Source organism: Rhinoderma darwinii, chromosome 5 (assembly GCF_050947455.1).
Source record: "Rhinoderma darwinii isolate aRhiDar2 chromosome 5, aRhiDar2.hap1, whole genome shotgun sequence".
Taxonomy (NCBI): Eukaryota; Metazoa; Chordata; class Amphibia; order Anura; family Rhinodermatidae; genus Rhinoderma; species Rhinoderma darwinii.
Window position 1 is genome coordinate 204,429,617 of NC_134691.1, and position 20,773 is coordinate 204,450,389.

Here is a 20,773-nt window from a genome sequence, read left to right on the forward strand (position 1 = left end):
CACACCAACAGCCAGGTAAGTTTCAAAATGTATGGTATCCTTTTCCACGTGATGTCTCCAACATTGGACAGGGATTTACAGGGCAGGGTTTAGACGTCACTACCTGCCCTGTTTGATTAGGTCAGCTGACGCGTTTCATCCCTGAACGCGATTTCCTCAGAGCGGTTTCAAAACAGCTCTGAGGAAATCCCGTTCAGGGATGAAACGCGTCAGCTGACCTAATCAAACAGGGCAGGTAGTCACATCTAAACCCTGCCCTGTGAATCCCTGTCCAATGTTGGAGACATCACGTGGAAAAGGATACCATACATTTTGGAACTTACCTGGCTGTTGGCGTGCGGTCTTTCTCTTTCGGATCCCGTGTCTCTCGGAGTGCAATGTGGAGTGCCTAGGTATATTGAAAAGGAGAGCATCATTTGATGTGACCGGGGAGGCTTGGAAGCTTTAAACGAAGTACATAGCTATACAAGTGGGTACTAACCTGGTGAAGGTCCTCTATTCCACCTGTCGGGCTGGCTGCCCCTACGCACGGTTTCCTGGTGCTCGCTGGATGTTTGGAATTAAAAACCTGCATGAGCAATAAAAGTGCCCTTTTCTAAGTTTAAAGACCGAGAGGGCTACATATTGACCCAAGGGTCTATGAATAGACTACCAACTGCTATAAGATCCCTATAAAATCAAGGATCTGATCATAGAAAGAGAGGAGAAAAAAACACGCTGCAAAATTTGTCCCCTTAATATATGAGGGCTATCTTCCTGTGATGAGAACTATATTATATAAAAAGATTCTCTTCAAAAAATCATTACCAACCATTTAAAATAGGAACTTTGGCCACTCTCAGGATAAAACAATATATATGGTTGAAAACCGCAAGTGTGAACATAACCCAGCGGTTCTATTGAATTTCTTTCTTCTTAAAATTCTATCAAAGAAATATATATATAATGAATGTTATTTATCCATTAGGGGACTTGGCTTATGTATAGAAGTTCCATTTGAATGTTATCTTTTCCTGGCCAGGAGATTCTTTTTAAATCTTTGTGTGTATATATTTATATTCTCGGTATTATCTGGAGTTTAAAATGAAGTATTTTGATAAATTTCTATTTAATCCAAGACTGCCTAGTTATATTTCTGGACTATTTTTTTTTTTATTTTTTTCTTGTTTTTAATTATCTTGTTTCAACTCCAATCTAGCAGTTACAGCAGGAATGAGGAATCCCTTGGGAAATTAGGAGGGAGACTTGGATGATAGCCCAAATTGGCATAGAAAGGACTTTGTCTTGTGGATTAATGTTGGGAGTTATTGTAGGAGAATTCTGCTATTGTTAGAACGTCCACCCAATCATCTTGCAGATGGCAAATATACCAACAAAGATATTGTTCCAGTGACTGATCAGTGCGTTCTGTTTGACCGTTGGATTGCGGATGGAAAGCAGTCGATAAATTAATATGGATATTGAGAGCAGAACAAAATTGCTTCCAAAAGAGTGAAGTAAATTGCACTCCCCGATCAGACACTACGTCATCAGGAACGCAGTGCAGTCGAAACCACACCCTAATAGTTAATTCTGTGGTCTCTTTTGCAGAAGGATGTCCATGACAAGGCAAAAAATGAGCCATATTTTTGAGTCTATCTACAACTACTAGGATCGTAGTCATGCCCTTAAACAGTGGTAAATCCACAATAAAAATCCATTGAGATCGACCCCCTTGGACGAGTGTGCACAGGCGAGGGTTGCAAAAGTCCAAGTGGAGAGGTACGGTCTTACACCATGCACAGATACTGCAGGACGATAAAAATCTTTTAACATCCTCCCTGTGTTTTGGCCACCAGAAATACCTAAACCGTAATCCTTTGGTCTTCTGAACAGCCTTGTGACCTGCCGGTTTGGAATCATGGACAAATTGAAAAACTTTCAATTGTGATATTGCTGGTACTTACAAACGATGGTCATACTTCCATAAATTATTCCGATAGGATAATTGCAAGTCCACTGGGGGATTTAGAAGGCTTGGATCTGTTCCATAACCTTCCTTGATGTCAGACAACTCACCAGTACAATAGCTTCCAAAACAATTGACTTAGGGGGATTGTTTCTTCTGTCTCAACCAGAGGTGAATCCTCGATATATGCTCTAGATCAGGGGTCTCAAGCATGCGGCCCGCAGGGCTGTCATCTGCGGCCCGCGGGACACAGAGCCGCTCGTATCGGCTCTGCTCCGAGACTCTGGAATTCCCTGACATCGCTGTCCACCTATGAACAGCGATGTCTTTCCCAGAGCCGAAGTCCCGTGCAGAGTGCTAGTATCGGCTCTGCTCCGGGACTCTGTGGCATTCCCTGACACCGCTGTCCATATATGGACAGTGTGTCGGGGTCTTCCCCAGAGCGGAGTCCCGAGCAGAGCGCTAGTACAGGCTCTGCTCCGGGACTCTGTGGAATGCCCTGACATCGCTGTCAATATATGGACAGCATGTCAGGTTCTTCCCCAGAGCGGAGACCCGGGCAGAGTGCTAGTATCGGCTCTGCTCCGGGACTCTGTAGAATTCCCTGACATCGGTGTCCATGTTTCAACATGCGATGTCTGGGGTTTCCTCAGAGCCGGAGTCCAGTGCAGAGCTCTAGTACAAGCTCTGCTCCGGGACTCTGTGGAAATCCCTGACATCGCTGTCCATATATGGACAGTGTGTCAGAGTCTTCCCCAGAGCAGGAGTCCCAGTGATGTCAGGAGCACAGCTGGAGTCCCAGGAAGAGCCTACTAGCGCTCTGCCCGGGACTCCAGCTCTGGGGTTGCCACTGACATCTCTGTCCATATATGGACAGTGATGTCAGGAGCAGAGCTGGAATCCCAGGCAGAGTTCTAGAAGCGGCTCTGCTCCGGGACTCCAGCTCTGGGCAAGCCCCTGACATCACTGTGGCAGCATCCGCGGAGGGCACTGCGGCCGCATCCGCGGAGGGCACTGTGGCACTATCTAAAAAGGGGCTGCCCAATCTTCACGTGTGTCTGCCAAACGCTGCCAACTGAGCCGCCGGACTGCATTTAGCGACACTTAAACTGGAAAACTGGATTGTTGAAATAAGCACGTGGAGAAATATCTCAAATTTTTAAACTAGCGGTATTATTATAGTAATGTAGTATTAATTTTATAGTAATGTAGTATTATTATTATAGCAATATAGTGTTATAGTAGTTCAAATAAGTAATTTATTAACAATAATTTTGTATTGTATCAAATTTGAAAGCAATGCGGCCCGTCAACTTCCCATTTTTTCTATATGCGGCCCACTTACCCTGCCGAGTTTTAGACCCCTGCTCTAGATAAAGCATAAGCCTTGCCATTCCGGTCTGTAGGAAATAAGAAAGTTGAATCTATTTAAAAATAAACTCCATCTGGCATGTTGGGGTGAGAGTCTCTTTGCATACCTGACAAATTCTAAGTACAATTATTTGATGTTTAGCACCCTCCAACAGAGGTCTCCAGTCAGCAAACACACTTGTGATGACCAACAGTTCTTTATTTCCCACGTCATAGTTTCTTTCTGGGGCAGTCATTTGACAAGAGAAGACAGCACATGGGTGTAATAACATTTTTTGTCCCACCTTTCGCGACAGTTTTCCTCCAACAGCAGAATCTGAGGCATATGCTTCGATGATAAAAGGGAGCCTTGGATCAGGATATATCAAGATGGGGACTGTTGTAAACCTCATCTTAAATGCAGAAAAAGCCTTCCAAGTCTCTGGGGACCAAATAAAGGATGATCCCTTCTTAGGTAATTGAGTGATTGGAGAAGCAATCTTGGAAATGTCTGTAATGAAGCATCTATAGAAGTTGGCAAATCCTATGAACCTCTGAAGCTCATTAACATTTCTAGAAATTGGACATTCTATTACAGCCTGACCCTTGCTGGGATCCATTTGTAAACCTTGAGGTGAAATGATACAGCCCGGGAACAGAACTTGTGTCTGGTGGCATTCCAATTTTTCCAACTTAATGTATAGTTGATGTTTCTGAAGACGCTCTATCACAGTTCTTCTAGGGAATTTGAAAAAATGAATATGTCATCAAGATAAATGACAAAAAATTGGTCCAGTAAATCCCTAAAAATGTCATTAATAAAATGCTGGAACGTTGCAGGGGCATTGCACAGTCCGAAAGGCATTACCAAACATTCATAATGTCCATATCTTGTTTAAGAAAGCAGTCTTCCATGCATCACCTGGTCGTATTCGGATTAAATTGTACTCACCTCGTAAGTCTAATTTAGTGAAGATCTTAGCCGAGCAAAGCCTCTCCAACAAGTCAGAGATAAGTGGGAGTGGATAACGGTGTTAGGAATCGTGTAGTCCTAGCTTCTTGGCGGTTCTGGTTTTAGTTGTTAAGCCTATTCCACTTCTCTGTCTTTCTTCCTAGCAGATTGAAGGGTGGAGTATTTAAATCTGGGTTGGTTCTGTTTTCTTTGCTTGTGATTTTTCTTATCTTCATGAGTTTGATCAAGCTACTTACTATACCCTGTACCTTTTGACTATTTCCACTTTTTGGAACTGGACCTCGGCTTGTCTCTGGATTACCCTTTGCTTACTGATTTGGACTTTCTGCTCCCAGTTTGTTTTGACCTCTGATATCCACTAACTTTGTGATTTGGACTTTCTGTTTACCCTCGGACTGTCTTATCATCTGCTCTGGTTTTGCCTGCATTGCGCCTCTTATCCAACACCAAACTCTGTTAAAACAACCTGGGTTCTATGCTGCAAAATCCAACCTGCCTTGCGGTGGGCTTAGATTCTGTTGATCAGAATTCTGGCGGATTTGAGGTTGCGGATTTATTTGCACGCACATTCCTGACAGTCTCCAGCAGCCTTTGGGGAATCGCTCATCTAGCAATTCCATAAACTTCCACCCTTGGAGTTTCTGAAATGGTGATTCCATAACATAATTACATGCCCTCAATATTATTATTTTTTTTCACGTTGGAACCTATGCAAGCCCTGGTGGAACAAATGCACGATTTGACTCAGCTGGTACAAAGTCTGGCCGTAAGGATTCAACATAATGAAACTGCGCAGGCCCAAGCAGTCATTCTAGTCGCAACTCCGGTTGAACCTAAAGTGAACTTACCTGATCGATTTTCTGGTGATCGTAAGTCATTTTTTCGGGAGAGTTGCAAATTGTATTTTCAACTAAGACCTTTCTTTTCTGGAACTGAGCATCAACGAGTTTCTGTCGTCATTTCACTATTGCAGGGAGGTCCTCAAACCTGGGCCTTTTCGTTGGGACCTGATGCCCCTGAACTTTTTTCTGTGGAGATCTTCTTTGAAGCCTTAGGGTTAATATATATAGAACCAAATATCACTGCAGTGGCTGAGGCCAATCTGTTATCTCTCCAGCAAGGGCGGCGTCCTGTCGAAGATTATTGTTTGTAATTTAGACGGTCTATCTCTTCACAGTGGTATGACGCTGCACTCCGATGTCAATTTTGCCGAGGCCTTTCTGAAACCTTAAAAGATCTTCTAATAAGTTACCCTCCGCCCTTGACTTTAGAGGATACTATGACTCTTGTTGTGCATCTGGACCGATGACTACGAGAGCACAAAAATGAAAGATCTGCTATGAACTCTCCCCTTCCCTGCGCTGAGGTCCCTTCATCTGATGCACAAGAGCCCATGCAGTTAGGCTCCACTATGTCTTCTCAAGAACTGAGACTTTTTCGGAAACACAGAGGGCTGTTTCTCTATTGTGAGGACGCTGGTCATACGCTCAAGAACTGTTCAGAATGTCCAGCTCTGGAAAACTTCACAGCCTAGATGTTCCCTGGGAATACCATCTGCACAGTCAGGTTTTTCCCACGCTTTCTCAAAAAATCCTTTTGCCTGTTAATGTATGCTTTAATGTTGTTTGTATTTCTGGTCAAGCTTTTGTAGATTGTGGTTCTGAAGCTAATTTCTTGAATTTCCAGGTTGCAAATAGATTGGCTGTACCGCTATAGATAATACCCCTCTCTCTCAGGGGTCGGTGAAGTTCCCCACTCCGCCTGTAACTTTGGAAGTGGGTACTTTGCATACTGAACTAATCTCTTTCTTTATCCTAGAAAATTTGCCTTCTGAGGTAATATTGGGTATTCCATGGTTGCAGACACATAATCCTGTTATTGATTGAGTAAAAGCAGATTTGATTAACCCCTTCCCGACATCCGCCGTATATATACGGCGCTGTCGGGAGGTGCTTCCCGCAAAGCGCCGTATATGTACGGCGCAGTGATGGTGCGGGCTCAGAAGCAGAGCCGGCACCATCACCGCGGAGTGACAGCTGTATTATACAGCTGGCACCCTCCTGTAACTGCCAGGACCGGAGCTATTCTCCGATCCGGCAGATTAACCCCTCAGATGCTGCGCTCAATAGAGCGCAGCATCTGATGGGTTTTCACCCGATCGGCAACCCAGTGATGCAATCGCTGGGTTGCTGTGGCAATCGGACGCCAGAAAATGGCGTCCGAGTCTGCCTTGTACGGGAGCCGATGAGGACCCGCCTGCGGCGAGTCCTCATAGGCTTGCTGTCAGTGAATAACTGACAGCGCTAATACACTGCACTACATTTGTAGTGCAGTGTATTAGAGTAGCGATCGGGGCATCAGGCCCTCATGTCCCCTAGTGGGACAAGTAAAAAAAGTAAAAAAAAGTTAATAAAAATGTGGTAAAACAATAATAAAAACACACAAGTTTCAAATAAAAATAAAGCTAAACTGACTTTTTTCCCATAGTAAGCCTTTTATTATGGGAAAAACCGTAAAAATCAAAAAAACTATACATAATTGGTATCGCCGCGTCCGTAACGACCCAAACTACAAAACTATTATGTAATTTATCCCGCACGGTGAACGCGGTAAAAAAAAAACATGAAAAACAGCGCCAGAATCTTTGTTTTTAGGTCACATCTCCTTCCAAAAAATGCTATAAAAAGTGATCAAAAAGTCACATTTACTCCAAAATAGTACTAATAAAAACGACAATCCGTCCCGCAAAAAATAATCCCTGACACCGTTTCGTGCACGCAAAAATAAAAAAGTTATGGGTCTTAGAATATGGCGAGACAGAAAACAAATGATTTTATAAAAAAAGTGATTTTATTGTGCAAAAGCTGCAATACATAAAAAAAACTATATAAATTTGGTATCGCTGTAATCGTATCGACCCGCAGAATAAAGCTAACATGTAATTTAGGGCGCACTGTGGATGCAGATAAAAAAAACAATAAAAAAATATTCCAGAATTGCTTGTTTTTGATTTCCTTTACCAAAAAATGAAATAAAAAGTGATCAAAAAGTCGTATGTGTTCTAAAATGGTACCAATAAAATCTACAGCCCGTCTCGCAAAAAACAAGCCCACACACCGCTCAATCAACTGAAAAACAAAAAAGTTACGGCACTAGTAATGCGGTGATGAAAAAACATCTCAATGCGCAGGCCGGAGGGGAACATTCCTTCAGTTTCAGGGCCCTAGTATTTAGGAACTAGGAAAGGGAAGGGACAAAGCACATCCGCTGGAGGCGAGGGTGCCCATATTATACCAGCGCAAAACTTTCTCAGCAATATTTCCCAAACTACGAAGGAGAAAAAGTCCCCAAAAGGTGCAGAGCGTTACAGAAGGGGGATAAGAAAGAAAACCGTTTATCAGTGTGACACCGGCCTGCGCATAACGGATCGCTTCACAGTGTAACACACATCTATGGATAATTGTATTATTTACCCCATTATTATACCCTCTTATTATGCCCCGATGTACTCCGCACAGATTACATATGCCACCACATTATAAACGGAAATACCAGCAAAACCCCAAACAGAACCAAGCAAAATCCATGCTCAAAATGGCGGTCTTTCCCTTCTTAGCCCTACAGTGTGCCCAAGCAGCAATTTATGTCCACAAGTATGGCATTACCATACCCGGGAGAACCCGCTTAACAATTTATGGGGTAAGATTCTCTAGGGGCACAACATCTTGTGCGGTGAATGGGCAGATCAGTGGAGAAATTGCAATTTTCACTTTGCACCATCCACTGTGTATTCATTTCTGAAAAACACCTGTGGAGTCTAAATTCTCACTACACCCCTTGATAAATGCCTTTAGGGGTGTAGTTTCTAAAACGGGGTCACTTTTGTTTGGTACATCAGTGGTTTTGCAAATGCAACATGCTGTCCGCAAACCATTCCAGCAAAATCTACGCTCCAAAAGATAAATACCGCTCCTTTTCTTCTGAATGCTCCCATATACGTAAACAGCCGATTATAACCACATATGGGGCGTTACTGTACTCGGGAGAAATTACTTTACAAATGTTGGGGTGCTTTTTCTTCTCTATTCCTTGCAAAAATGAAAAATGTGTATCTAAAACTACATCTTGTTGGAAAAAAAAATTATTTTTCATTTTCATGGCTTAATTCTAATTAATTCAGCAAAAAACCTTTGGGATCAAAATTTTCACTATACCCCTAGATGATTCCTCAGGGGGTGCAGTTTCCCAAATGGAGTCACTTTTGGGGTGTTTCCACTGTACTAGTACTACAGGGGCTCAGCAAGTATGACATGACACCCAGAAACCATTCCAAAATCCAAATGGTGCTCCTTCCATTCTGAGCCCTACCGTGTGTCCAAACAGATGTTTGTGACCACATGTGGGGTATTGTTTTACTCGGGAGAAGTTGCTTTACAAATGTTGTGGTGCTTTTTCTCCTTCAGTCCTTGTGGAAATGAAAAAAAAATACCTAAACCTACATTTCCTTTGAAAAAATGTAGATTTTCATTTTTACGGCCTACTTAGAATAAGTTCTGTAAAAAAACTGGCTGGTCAAAATGCTTGCTACACCCCTAGATAATTTCCTCATGGGGTGTAGTTTCCAAAATGGGGTCACTTGTTGGGGGTTTCCACTGTTTTGTCCCCTCAGGGGCTTTGCAAATGTGACATGGCCTCCGCAAACCATTCCTGCTAAATTTGAGCTCCAAGAGCCAAATGGCGCACTTTCCATTCTAAGCCCTGCCGTGTGTCCAAACAACCGTTTATTAGCACATGTGGGGTATTGTTTTACTCGGGAGAAATTGCTCTACAAATGTTGTGGTGCTTTTTCTACTTTAGTTCTTTTGGAAATGAAAAAAAATTAGCTAAACCTACATTTTATTTGAAAAAATGTAGATTTTCATTTTCATGGCCTAGTTCCAAAAATGTTTGCAAAAAAACTGGCCGGTCAAAATGCTTGCTACACCCCTAGATAAATTCCTCGAGGGTGTAGTTTCCCAAATGGGGTCACTTTTGGGGGGTTTCCACTGTTTTAGTTCCACTAGACCTGTTCAAAGCGGATATGGTGCCTAAAATATATTCTAATAAAAAGGAGGCCCAAAATCCACCAGGTGCTCCTTTGCTTCTGAGGCCGGTGTTTCAGTCCAGTAGCACACTAGGGCCATATGTGGGATATTTCCTAAAACTGCAGAACCTGGGCAATAAATATTGAGTTGCATTTCTTGGGTAAAACATTCTGTGGTACAAAAAAAAATGGATTCAAAATGAATTTCTGGAAAAAAATAATGAACTTTGTAAATTTCACCTCTACTTTGCCTTAATTTCTGCGCAATGTCTAAAGTGTTAAGAAACTTTCTAAATGCTGTTTTGAATACTTTGATGGGTGCAGTTTTTAAAATGGGGTGACTTATTGGGGGTTTCTAATATCTAAGGACCTCAAAGCCACTTCACAACTGAACTGGCCCCTGTAAAAATAGCATTTTGACATTTTCTTGAAAATGTGAGAAATTGCTGCTAAAGTTCTAAGCCTTGTAACGTCCTAGAAAAATAAAATGATGATCAAAATATGATGCCAATATAAAGTAGACATATGGGGGATGTTAGTTAGCAACATTTTTGTGTGGTATAACTGCCTGTCTTACAAGCAGATACATCTAAATTGAGAAAAATGCTAATTTTTGCAATTTTTCGCTAAATTTTGGTGTTTTTCACAAATACTGAATGTATCGGGCAAATTTTGCCAGTAACATAAAGTCCAATGTGTCACGAGAAAACATTCTCAGAATCGCTTGGATAGGTAAAAGCATTCCGGAGTTATTACCACATAAAGTGAAACATGTCAGATTTGAAAAATGAGGCTCTGTCAGGAAGGTCAAAAGTGGCCAAAGAGGGAAGGGGTTAAGTGGAATTTTTGCATGTCTTTATCTACTACTAACGTATCTTGCAATGCACTATCGTTGCCGGAGTGTATTCAAGATTTTGAGTATGTATTTTCTGAAATCTGTTGTGAATCTCTCCCTCCTCATAGGCCGTATGACTGCCCCATTGTACTCCTCCCTAATGCTAAGCTGCCGAAGGGGCGGTTTTATAATCTTCCTGCTCCAGAAAGACAAGTCATGAAAGATTACATTAAAGACAGTCTCCGTTAGGGTCCTATTTGTCCATCTACTTCTCCGGTGGGTGCAGGTTTTTTCTTAGTTGAAAAGAAGGATGGCAATTTAAGACCATGTATCAACTACCGTTAAGAATCCGCTTCCTCTTCCACTCATCCTGGACCTGTTTAATCAGATCTCTGGAGCCAGATTGTTCTGTAAACTGAATTTGCACGGGGCCTACAATTTGGTTTGTATCTGCAGAGGGGATGAGTGGAAGACCGCGTTTAATAATCCAGATGGTCATTCTAAGTATTTGGTCATGCCCTTTGGTTTAAGTCAGGGGTGGGTAACATCTGGCCTGCGGGCCGTATAAGGCCCACAAGATCATTTGCTCTGGCTCGTCCTCACTTAGACCGCGCTGCCACTATGTAATTCGCTATTTGGCGCCATTCGTCCTACTCTCATTTAGGAGCAGAAGGACAGACAGACGGAGCCAACTATGTTGGCGGCGATCTGAGTGAGGTCGGTGCGTGCCGGCCCAAGAGAGGACCAGTCCAGTAACCTGACCGGAGTCAGTGACGTGAGGTCAGGTGACCGAACTGGTCCACTCACTGTCCGGCACAGTCCAGTTACCTGAACTAACGTTAGTGACATGAGGTCAGGTGACTGGATTGGTCCACTCCCATCACAGCACTCGCCAACCTCACTCTTACCACCGCTGCTGCCATGTCGTACCCTCCTTGGCTTTGTCCATCCGCCCGCCCTACTCACTCTAAGTGAGTTCAGGTGACTTAAAGGTTTTTTTTCCATCAAGGACATTTATGATATATCCACATATGTCATAAATGTCCGATAGATGCGGGTCCCAGATCTATATCTAGAACGGGGCCTCCTAAATCCTGTTCTACCTCTTTGTGTTGTGGCTGACTTGTGTGATTTCCGACCAGGAAGAAAACGGTGTAGTTTGCTGAGCTACGCAGTTTCCGTAAGTCCCATAGAACTGAATAGTAGTTACGGAAACAGTGTAACTCGCAAGCTACGCTGCTTATGTAACTGCCATTCACTACTGTGGGACTTACGGAAACAGCGTAACTCAGCTAGCTGCGCTGCTTTCTTCTCCATGGTTGTAAATCAGCCGGAACACATCGCAGTAGAACTGGGTTTATATGGCCCCTTTCTAGAACTAGGTGCGGGTCACAGAGGTGGGACCCGCATTTAGCTAACATTTATGACCTATCCAGTGGATATGTCATTTATGTCCCTGATGAGAAAACCACTTTAAGTAAGTAAGTCGGAACAACTTACTGCTGCAAGCAGTTATTTTCAAAACTTACCACTGCAGAAAGTCGACTGCGCTCTAGACTGACCGACACAGTAGCAATATCAATACCGGCCAACATCACGCGCCTCACCAAAGAGAACCTATTCCAGCCATCACATTAGGGGGGAGTTAATTAAATGTTTGACCAAATATAGCCGCCTAACTTTTAAGTTAATAATTTTGTATGGCCTGCGAATGATGTTATAAATATCCAAATTGCCCTTGGCTGAAAAAAGGTTTCCCACCCCTGGTTTAAGTAATGCTCCAGCGGTTTTTCAGAACCTGGTTAATGATATTTCCAGAAATTTTATTGGGCGCCTTGGGCTTGTGTATCTGGATGATATTCTTGTGTTTTCTTCTGATTTGGTCCTCTCATGTTCAACATTTAAGATCCGTCCAAGTGCTGAGGGAAAATTGTCTTTACGCGAAATTTGAAAAATTTATTTTTGGAGTTTAGGAGGTTAATTTCTTGGGGTATGTTCTTTCTCCTCATCATTTTCGCATGGACTCCGCTAAGGTTCAAGCGGTTCTTGATTGGGTCCGACCCACTTCACTAAAAGCTCTGCAGAGGTTCATGGGTTTTGCTAATTATTACCGAAAATGTATTCATAATTTTTCCTCCATTGCCAAACCTTTGAAGGAACTTACGAAAGTGGGTTCTGACTTTGTAAATTGGATTCCTAGTGCCGTCTCTGCTTTCGAAACCTTAAAACAGTGTTTTATAGAAGCGCCTGTACTGGTTTAACCTGACCTTTCTAGCCCCTTTATTGCTGAGGTTGATGCCTCAGCAATAGGTGTGGGGGCTGTGTTGTCTCAAGGATTTGATGTATTGACTAATTTGCGTCCCTGTGCTTTTTTTTTCTCGCAAATTTTCCGCCACTGCGAAAAATTAGGATATAGGTAATCGTGAGCGTCTTGCTATTAAGTGGGCATTTGAAAAGTGACGCCACATTGTAGAGGGGGCTAGACATCAAATTTCTGTACGGACACCATAAAAACCTGACTTTTTTAGAATCAGCCAAAAGACTCAATCCTAGACAGGCTAGGTGGGCCTTGTTCTTTACCAGATTTGACTTTATTGTAACCTACAGACCCGGGTCTAAAAATATCAGGACCGACTCCTTTGCTCAAAGTTTCTATTCCTCACAGGTCCCCGATATTCATCCTGAAACTATTTTGTCTAAGGGGATAGTGGTTTCTGCAATATGGCCTGATCTTGTAACGGAGATTAAAAAATGTCAGATATTCGCTGACTATTTTCTCCAATTTGGAAATACATCTTTCTTTCTGAGATAATTTAGTTATAAATTCCTGAAAACTGTTATGTTCATCCCGGATCTTTTGCAAACAGACTGGAACCTACTGAGTCACGTACCTCAAGGGCAGCAAAACTATTCTTCAAGGATATTAATTCACTCTGGCATTCAATTAACATAGTGCTTAAACCTGCTACACATCGCTTAACAGGTATGTCTTCAGCAGGATCCATTTTTTAGCCTTGAGTATTTTTTCACGATACTGGTGTATTAAGCTGCATCCTTTTGGCTGAATAGCTGATTTCAAACAGACTCTACAGATGTAGCAGGCATGGCACACAAGCAGGTAGTCAAATGAAGCCATCTTGGTATACAAGCAGATAGTCAGATGAAGGCGGGCCGGTACACAAGCATGTACTCAGATGAAGCAGGGTCGGTACACAAGCAGGTAGTCAGATGAAGCCGGGTCAGTACACAAGCAAGTAGTCAGGTGAAACCGGGTCGGTACACAGGTGGTAGTCAGCAATTTCAAACAGGAGCAAATGCAAGGCAGCAGGAGCAGAGCAAACAAATACTCAAGCAAAGGCTTAATTGAGGAAGTACCTATTTATAGGCCAAGATAGGAACCAAGATGGATTCTTCCGAGGTAAAACTGGTCATCTTGGAAAAGGGCAAGTTCAATGGGATATAGTGGCCTCTTGCGGCTGGAGGTGGTAATGGCTGGAGATATTCCTAACAAATTGTTGTCCCCTTTATAACCCACACAGTGATGGTACCGCTTTACTGCCCACTCCGTAATAATGTCCCTTTTATGCCCACACAATAATATTGCCCCACAGTAATAATGCCCCCTTTTATTGCCTACTCAGTAATAATGCCTCCTTTTATGCCCACTCAGCAATAATGCCCTTTTTATGTCCCAACAGTAAGTGTTCCCTTTTATGCCTCCATAGTAAGATTGCCTCCTCTTTAATGCTCTACAGTAAGAATGCCCCCACAGTAAGAATTCCCCCTTTTGTATGCCCCCAGTCCTTTATGCTCCCTATAAATAGTGTTCCCATTTTTATGCCCCTTTTGCACCACTGAAAAAAAAACAAAAACATTATACTCACCTAATAGATAGAAAATCTGACCGGGGTCACTAACTTCCCGCTTTGAGTTTAGCGGCCTGGAGCAGGAGGTTTGATGCAGTGATGTTATTGTGTTGGGCCGCTGACGTCATCAGTGTGCTCCTGGTTTCTTGTAGGCCGCAGGCCTAAACCAGGCAATGGCCTACAAAAGCATATAGTGGCACATAGAGCCTGTGACTCCCTGTGCCGCCATTGTTTGGCACATTTCAGGGGCGGGTGGGGCCCTGGAGCCGTGGGCCCCCCAGAGCCTTGGGCCCCAGACAGTTGCCCTATCTGCCCATGGTAATCCACCACTGGGTTTATTGGGAAACCAGTTTGACTCGAGATATAATAATAACACTATGGAAAGTTTTTTGGCTACAGTGTACCACTTCTTCCAGAAGAACTCCTTTTCATCTCAGGGAATTGTAAAAGTACAGTATGTTCACACGTGGCAGATTTGTATGCAAAATCCTTTCCGTACTTCTGAATGGCGATGTTTCTGCAGCATGTGAATAGATTTCTGCATTTATATCAATGAGCCAATCAAAGAACTTTCTGCAACAAATATACCCTTAAGATTACTCCATTTAAAAGTAGTTTCACAGCTTTTTAAAATCCTCATAGTAAATCTGGCTGCATCTAGAGAAAAGTTATGTCCTAAAAATCGGTAAATCGCACTTTTGTACAAAACCATGCATTTCTATTAGGCCATGTTCCCACCGGGCGAATACTCTGCGTAAAAAGCATGCAGCATGTCCGACCTTGAAACTGCAGGACTTTCCGTCCGAAAAATCTAACTGCATGGTGCGGAAGAAAGCCGTTCATACTTACCCCCTCCCTCCTCTGATGTCTGCTCCAGCCTCCCTGGATAACGTTGCATCCCATGTGGCGCTTCAGCCTGTGATTGGCTGCAGTGGTCACATGGGATGCAACGTCATCCCAGGAGGGCAGACTGCAGGAAGAAGGAGGGCGTTCTGGATAAGTATGATTTTTTTATTTTTTTTTACAGAGTTGCAATTTTTGCAGTGTAAATACTGAGATTACGCTGCAAAAGACGCAATACTTGGCTTTCTGTTGCAGTTTTTGCATCCCTTTTGAGTTCAATGGGGAAAATACGCAACGGAAAATCAACCAAAACGCAGCATAAATTGACATGCTGTAGAATTAAATTCCGCACCGCAGGTCAAGTTGTTAATGTTTACACTGCGGTCTTTTTCTGCAGCTTGGGAATGAGATTTACAAAATCGCATCCACTCTGCTGCTACTGTAAATGCTGCGGAATACAGAATTCCGTTGCGGAAATTCAGCAGTGTTTACGCTATGTGGAAACCCGGCCTTAGGCTGAGTGTTGTGCACTCTTTGTCGGGTTCCAACCTAAAAGTTAAATAAATATAAGGAATTTCTCCTCTTCGATAATATTGTCTAATCTTTAGAAATTAGATTCAATTCAACACTATTGGGGAAGTTTGTTCTCTTTATATATAAATTCTTTGTTTTCTTCGTAGGTTTTTCCTGATGTGTTACATGTTTGTTAATTTGGCCTGTGCATTGCAAACATTATTGCGAACACCAAATTGGAGACCACGATTTAAATACTATCATTGGTAAGTGTTTGTGCAGCATTTCTATTTATTTAATATCCTTTATGATTTCAGTTTTTATTCATTCTTCCTCTTTTCTGTTTCTCCATTTTCACCCTTTCTTTTACCAATGGGGCAAGTGCAAAATATTTATAGTTCTTAAATGCCCCTATTCTGGCCCATTTAATCTAATTGCATTAATAAAATTGTTCAACAATATATTAGGAAGTGTTTTCTAAAAAAAATTATAGCTAGAGGTACACTTTAACCAATGCACACAGTAAAACATGGCTAGTGTATAACACACCATCGGTTATATCAGGTTTTTCTCCCCCTTGGTCCAAGGTGATGAAAGAGTTAGCATATATATATATACACACATACACATTATACATGGTGGTCTAGGGTTGGTTATGGATTACTATCTAATATTCCAGGCGGTTTCGGACAGTGAAAGCCAGTGTACCCTGTAGCACACAGTAAAACATGGCTAGTGTATAACACACCATCGGTTATATCCGGTTTTCCTCCCCCTTGGTCCAAGGTGATGAAAGAGTTAGCATATATATTTATATATATATATATATATATATATATATATATATATATATATACACATTATAGATGGTGGTCTAGGGTTGGTTATGGATATTCCAGGCGGTTTCGGACAGTGAAAGCCAGTGTATCCTGTAAAGATTAAAAAAAAACATTTTTCTATGTGTCCCTTTTTTATAAAATGAAAAACTTTTTAATATGTAACACTTACCTTACTGTAAGCGTTAGCCCGCTATGCTGTAGTGTTCTTCCCTCTCTGTATGCGCCTTCCCTGGGCTGGAGTTTCAGGGGAGAACCTCTACTAGGATTATGGAGTTCTATGAAGGTTTTCCGATGTACATGATAAACGTAGGGCAATAATGTGATGTGATTAGGGCCTTATAATAGTTTTGCTTTATGTGTTAGATACTGCCGCAGTGCCCTCTGTAGATACTGCCGCAGTGCCCTCTGTAGATACTGCCGCAGTGCCCTCTGTAGATACTGCCGCAGTGCCCTCTGTAGATACTGCCGCAGTGCCCTCTGTAGATACTGCCGCAGTGCCCTCTGTAGATACTGCCGCAGTGCCCTCTGTAGATACTGCCGCACGACCCCTTTGTAGGAACTGCCACACTACCCCTTTGTAGATGTTGCCACACACACACCCCTGCCGGCGCACTGGCCATGAGGGCTTGATTTTTACGGGTCGTGTCGTAGTTTTTCATGGCATCATTTATTTTACCATATAATGTACTAGGGGAAAAAAAATATTTGTGGGGTAGAAAATTAAAAAAACTGTGATTCCATAATTGCATTCACCGTGCAATTAAAATGACATGTTAACTTTATTCTGCGGGTCAATAAGATTATGGTGCTACCAAATTTATATAGTTTTTTTTTATATTTAACTACGTTTACAAGGAAAAATCTAACTCTGAAAATGTATTTTGTGTCGCCAAATTCTGAGAGCTATAACTTTGTTTCCGTTGATTGAGCGGCATTAGGGCATATTTTTTACGGAACATGCAAGTTTTTTTATCACTTTTTATTCCATTTTTTTGTAGGAGATGAGGTGACCAAGAAAAACACCAGTTTTTGGTGATACCAGTTATGTTTATTTATTTATCTTACCATGCTTTAGGGGGGAAATGGGAAGGCGGTTTTTTCTAACGTTACAATTTTTTTATGTTTTTTGTTCATTAAAAAATACCCCTATATAACAGGTTTTTACTTTTTTATTAATCCCTAGGGGACTTGAACCAGTGATTGGATCGTTGCACTATACAAGGTCCTTCTCAATGAATTAGAATATCATCAAAAAGTTAATTTATTTCAGGAATTCATTCAAAAAGTGATTCATTACACAGAGTGATCTATTTCCAGCAGTTTTTTGTCTTTTAACCCCTTCCCTCTTTGGCCACTTTTGACCTTCCTGACAGAGCCTCATTTTTCAAATCTGACATGTTTCAATTTATGTGGTAAAAACTTCTGAATTATTTTACCTATCCAAGCGATTCTGAGATTGTTTTCTCGTGACACATTGGACTTTGTTACTGGCAAAATTTGCTCGATTAGATTCAGTATTTAATTGTGAAAAACACCAAAATTTTGCACAAAAAAAGGCAAAAATTAGCATTTTTCTAAATTTAAATGTATCTGCTTGTGAGACAGGCAGTTATACCACACAAAATTGTTGCTAATTAACATCCCCCATATGTCGTCTTTAGATTTGCATTGTTTTTTGAACATCCTTTTCTTTTTCTAGGACGTTACAAGGCTTAGAGCTTTAGCAACAATTTCTCACATTTTCAAGAAAATTTCAAAAGATTATTTTTACAGGGGCCAGTTCAGTTGTGAAGTGGCTTTTAGTGCCTTATATATTAGAAACCCCCAATAAGTCACCCCATTTTAAAAACTTCACCCCTCGAAGTATTCAAAACCGCATTTAGAACGTTTCTTAACCCTTTAGATTTTTCACAGGAATTAAAGCAAAGTAGAGGTGAAATTCACAAATGTAATTTTTTTTTTTTTTGAGAAATTCATTTTTTTTGTAACACAGAAAGTTTTACCAGAGAAATGCAACTCCATATTTATTACCCAGGTCCTGCAGATTTACAAAATATCCCACATGTGGCCCTAGTGTGGTAATAGACTGAAGCACCGGCCTCAGAAGCAAAGGCACATCTAGAGGATTTTTTCGGGGCTCCTTTTTATTAGAATATATTTTAGGCACCATGTCATGTTTGAAGGGCTCTTGCGGTGCCAAAACAGTGGAAATCCCCCAAAAGTGACCCCACTTGGGAAACTACATACCTCAAGGAAATGATCTAGGGGTATAGTGAGTATTTTGACCTCACAGGTTCATTGCAGAAATGATTGGAAGTAGGCCGTAAAAATTCAAATCTACATTTTTTTAAAAGAAAATGTAGGTTTAGCTAATTGTTTTTAATTTCCACCAGGACTAAAGGGAAACAAGCACCCCAAAATGTGTAAAGCAATTTCTCCCGAGTAAAACAATACCCCACATGTGGTCATAAACGGCTGTTTGAACACACGACAGGGCTCAGAAGGGAAAGAGCGCAATTTGGCTTTTGGTGCTCAAATTTAGCCGGAATGGTTTGCGGATGCCATCTCACATTTGCAAAGCTCCTGAGGGGACAAAGCAGTGACCCCATTTTGGAAACTACACCCATTGAGGAAAATATCTGGAGGTATAGTGAGCATTTTGACCCCACAGGTGTTTCATAGAATTTATTAGAATTGGGCAGTGAAAATTAAAAGAATCCCTTTTCTTCAATAAGACGTAGCTTTAGCTCAAAATTTGTAAAGCAATTTCTCCCGAGTACGGCAATACCCTATATGTGGTAATAAACTGCTTTTTGGGCACACGGCAGGGCTCCGAAGCGAAGTAGTACCATTTGGCTTTTGGAGTGCAGATATTGCTGGATTGGTTTCTGGGCGCTATGTTGCATTTGCAAAGCCCCTGTGGTTCCAAAGCAGTGGAGACCCCCCACAAGTGACCACATATTGGAAACCACACCCCTCAAGGTATTCACCTAAGGGTGTAGTGGGCATGTTAACCCCAAAGGTGTTTTTCAGAAATTCGTATGCACTCGATGTTGCAGAGTGAAAATGGGATTTTTTTCCATAGATATGCCAATATGTGGTGCCCAGCTTGTGCCACCATAACAAGACAGCTCTCTAATTTTTATGCTGCGTTTCCCGGTTTTAGAAACACAGAAACATCCTACATGTGGCACTAATCTTTTGCCTGGACATTTGACAGGGCTCAGGAGTGAAAGAGTACCATGTAAAATTGAGGCCTAATTTGGCAACTTGTATATGAAGGCCTCAACATAGCAACATTTTTAAAAAGTTAAAGGGTCTGAAGACTTTTCGAATGCAATGTACATGGTCCCCCAGTACCGGCCTCTGTAGCTTCAGAAAAAGACTGTTGTGTGGTACAGTATCAAATGCTTTTTGCAAAATCTAAACATTGCATAACCAACATTCAGATTTGCACTTACCTCCTCATGGAAACCGAGCATGTTAGTTAGGCATTTTATTATTATAATATTATTATCGGTTATTTTATTATTTTCCACTTTATACTTTTGCAGTTCATCTCTTAGAAAACCTTAAAATATTTTACATACCACATATGTCAAACTTACTGGATGGTAGTAACTCGGCTCCACTTTCTTATCCTTCTTAAATATTGATAAAACATCAACCGTCCTCCAATCCTGTGGCATTGATCCTGTTAGGGTATGTTCACACGGCCTATTTATGGCCGTTTTTCAGGCCGTAAACAGCCGAAAAACGGCAGAGAAATCGGAGCGTTTTTGACGGCGTTTCTCTACGCGTAAAAAAACGGCACGCGAAAAATAAGTGCAGGATACTTCTTGGGACGTTTTTGGAGCCATTTTCCATAGACTCTATTGAAAAAAGCTCCAAAAACAGCCGTAAAAAACGCATCGAAAATCGAATGCCACAAAAACGTCTGAAAATCAGGAGCTGTTTTCTCTTGAAAACAGCTCCGTATTTTGAGACGTTTTGACTCTGCGTGTGAACATACCCTTACAAGAGAGTTTTAGAAGATGAGATACGTACAATGGTTTGTCCTTTACTGAACTCAATTCCCTTAATACATGTGGATGAATTCCATCTGGCCAGCGGCTTTGAGCAAATTAAATATTGATAGACGCCGCTGTACGTCCTTCTGTGTTAAGCGGGGTTGCACGATGCATCAGAATTTCAAAACTGTGCCCCCCACAAACGGTTTAATACCATGAATTCATGTATTCCAATACTAAGCTGTGCGGCAGCAAAGCTTAGTATTAAAACATGTGAATTTAGTCACCAGTACGACAGAGAACATGGCTTGCACACTGCACCGCGCCCGCGATGTTCTCTCTCTTCATTGCCTGCCGCATCACAGGAGGAGGGAGGAATGCTGTAGATATTTGCTACTGTAGATAAAACCACTTTTTTTTTTTTTTTCTCTTTTCATAAACTTTATTTAACTGGTTTTAATTTTCTTTCTAAGGCTACATTCACACAACTGTGAAGAACGGACATTTTTTTTA

General features: G+C 41.7%; 1 protein-coding gene across 1 annotated transcript in view; it reads left to right on the forward strand.

Annotated features, from left to right (window-relative positions):
- The window catches only part of SLC12A7 (solute carrier family 12 member 7), a 352,177-nt gene that overhangs the window by 229,545 nt on the left and 101,859 nt on the right, over positions 1-20,773 (forward strand). The window contains exon 14 of the mRNA XM_075826873.1: positions 15,579-15,677. Within this exon, the coding sequence (XP_075682988.1) occupies positions 15,579-15,677 (99 nt within the window). The remainder of the gene's footprint in view (positions 1-15,578; positions 15,678-20,773) is intronic.